Below are 2,503 nucleotides of genomic sequence, written 5' to 3' on the forward strand. Positions count from 1 at the left end.
GGGATCGGTGGGGCCGTTGGTAGCGGAAGAGCTTACCGCGATTCTTCAGAGAGGCTCCCGGGACCGATGTTCAGCGGCGGCGACGGAGACGGCGACGGCGACGCAGAAAGCGACGGCGGCGGCGCCAGCATTGGCGGCGGCGGCGGAAGCGGCGGAGGCGGCCCAAAAGGCGGCGGCGGGGAGGAAAAGGTTTCTCCGCTGAGAGACCCCGAGGGGGCGCTCAAGGCGGGGCAGGCCGCCCTCCCCACACAGATGACACAAAGGCATGCAGGCAGGAATGTACGAAACCCTCCCCCCCCCCCCGCACCACACACGCACCCACGCACGCACGCACGCACATACACACACACGCACCCACGCACGCACGCACGCACATACACACACGCAAACACACACACACACACACACACACACACACACACACACACACACACACACACACACACACACACACACACACACACACACACACACACACACACACCTCCACGCTACCACCCACGCGCACTGGGCCTTGCACTCTCAACGCGCGGGGCTCTCGTCTCTAGCCGTGCAATCGCGAGGGTCGCCCTGACGCTAGCCCCACCACCTCGTGCGTGTGGAGAAGCTGCCGCTCCTCCTGCAGGCCGCTCTACGCGCCAGCTGGGAGAGCGCCGATGCGGCGCGGCTGGCGGCGGCGATGCGGGCGTCGCTCGCGCACGCGTCGCACGCGTGTGCTGCGCTACTCCTGTTGCTGGTGGTGGCGGGGTCGCTTTACGGGCTGTGGAGCGAGACTCACACGTGGCAGCAGTACCGGTGAGAGAGAAGGGGAGAGGGAGTGTGGACAGTCGCGCACGCGGCGCAGCGAGTGGACTAATAATTCCACAAAAAGAAAAAGACCACGCCGGAGTCACGTGAAGGATATGTTTATATACTAGCCGGGGGAAGATACGGAGGTCGCACAGATAGTTTCATAGGACATACTCTAGCCGTCCCGGACGGACCCCATCCGCGGCTCCGTCGGCTCTGTCTAGGGTACCATATGCAGGGGGTCACTCCCGCGAAACTCGTGCGTGAACTAGCCGGGGCAGTCGGAGAAGGGGCAACTCCGTGCACTGACGGTCGGCCGTCAGAAACCACGCCTACCGCTTATTCGAATGTCTTCTTACGTTGCTTCGTGTTCGATTCGTGAGCGATTCAGCCGTCATTTCCCCTCCTTCCAGCCGTCATTTTCCCTCCTTTCGCCCGCCCTTCACCCGCTCTTCCCTCGCCTTTCAGCCGCCGTTCAAGACACGTTTACACAACGTTGAACCGCGTTTCACAAACATGTTTGGCGACACGGTTTGCCTTGAAGTTACCGCACCGACGCTAAATTCAAGCCCCTTCAAGCCAATTTATGGGCAGGTGGGCAGGAACACTGCTGCTGCTAAGCACCCGCACCGCCCAGTGAGTAGTGTCGCGGGCTAGGATAAGGACCATGATCTGGCTTCCACATGGGGGAGCATAAAAGAAGAAAACGGAGATTCGTCGCCGCGCCCGAGACGTCCGAGATGGCCGCAGCACAGGCCACGCGTCGCGCCGCCGGCCGATCCCAGCCTCTCGGCGGTCGCCTGCGGTCCCGAGGCCTCAGGCCTGGTCGATTTGGACCGCCCGGCGGGCGGCAGGAGCGCGTGCGGCGCGAGCGCTTGGATGCCCCACTAGCGACGACGCCGAGCCCAGTGTAGCGACCCACGCTCTTTCAGCCTACTCTCGATCTCTGTCGCGGAGCCAGCTGCTCGGTGTACGAGAGAGAGAATCTCTCTCTCTCTCTCTCTCTCTCTCGGTGTACCACCAACTCTGTTCACACCGAGCAGGCGAGGGCTGTGCGGCGGTTCGAGGCTTGCCGTGTGCGCGGAGCTTACATGGAACCCGCCCGGCTTGCGCGCCTGCTAGCGGCCGCCGCATCGCTTTCGGCCGCCGCATGCGATCCGGATAGCAGCAACGAGGCGCCTCTGAGCGCTGTCGGGTGGCACGGCGCCATCGTCGCTGCCTGCCTGCTTGTCGGTGTGCTGACCTTCTTCGGCGCTGGCACTGGTACAGCTTCAATGCCGCAGCACAAAGGCCTTACGGAGGAACGCTACTTCCAGAAGCTGCTCGAGCCGGACGACGAGAGCAAGTTTTCAGGCAACGGCGACGGCTTCTCATGGAGTCAGACTGTGTCCGAGGTTGTGGTTGAGGTGCCGCTTCCGGCCGGCGCGAGGGCAAGAGACGTGGCGTGCCGCGTGCTGCCGGCCTCGCTTTCGCTCGCGGTGTGCGGCCAGGCTGTGCTGCAGGGATCGTTGCTGCGGAAGGTGCTGCCTGACGACTCGGATTGGGTGCTCGAGGATGCGCTCGGGCAGGGGGAGGGGAGGCTGCTGCGCCTCACGCTGGCGAAGAGGTCGCCCACTGCGGGGCTGCAGCACTGGACTAGCGTGCTCGCAGGTGCGTCGAGCGGGTAGACTAGCCCATGTGCACACCTTTTTATGGACATTCTTATTCGTACTCC

At 63.6% G+C, this 2,503-nt stretch overlaps 1 protein-coding gene across 1 annotated transcript; it reads left to right on the forward strand.

Annotated features, from left to right (window-relative positions):
* Positions 1-1,879: 1,879 nt before the first annotated feature.
* EMIHUDRAFT_364401 (hypothetical protein) lies at positions 1,880-2,476 on the forward strand (the record flags this gene model as incomplete). Its single annotated transcript, XM_005785032.1, has 1 exon — positions 1,880-2,476. A coding segment is annotated over one exon (577 nt), but the record flags the coding sequence as incomplete, so codon positions are not given.
* Between the last annotated feature and the right edge of the window lie 27 nt (positions 2,477-2,503).

This window comes from Emiliania huxleyi, assembly GCF_000372725.1.
Source record: "Emiliania huxleyi CCMP1516 chromosome Unknown EMIHUscaffold_165, whole genome shotgun sequence".
In the NCBI taxonomy this organism is placed as follows: Eukaryota; Haptophyta; order Isochrysidales; family Noelaerhabdaceae; genus Emiliania; species Emiliania huxleyi.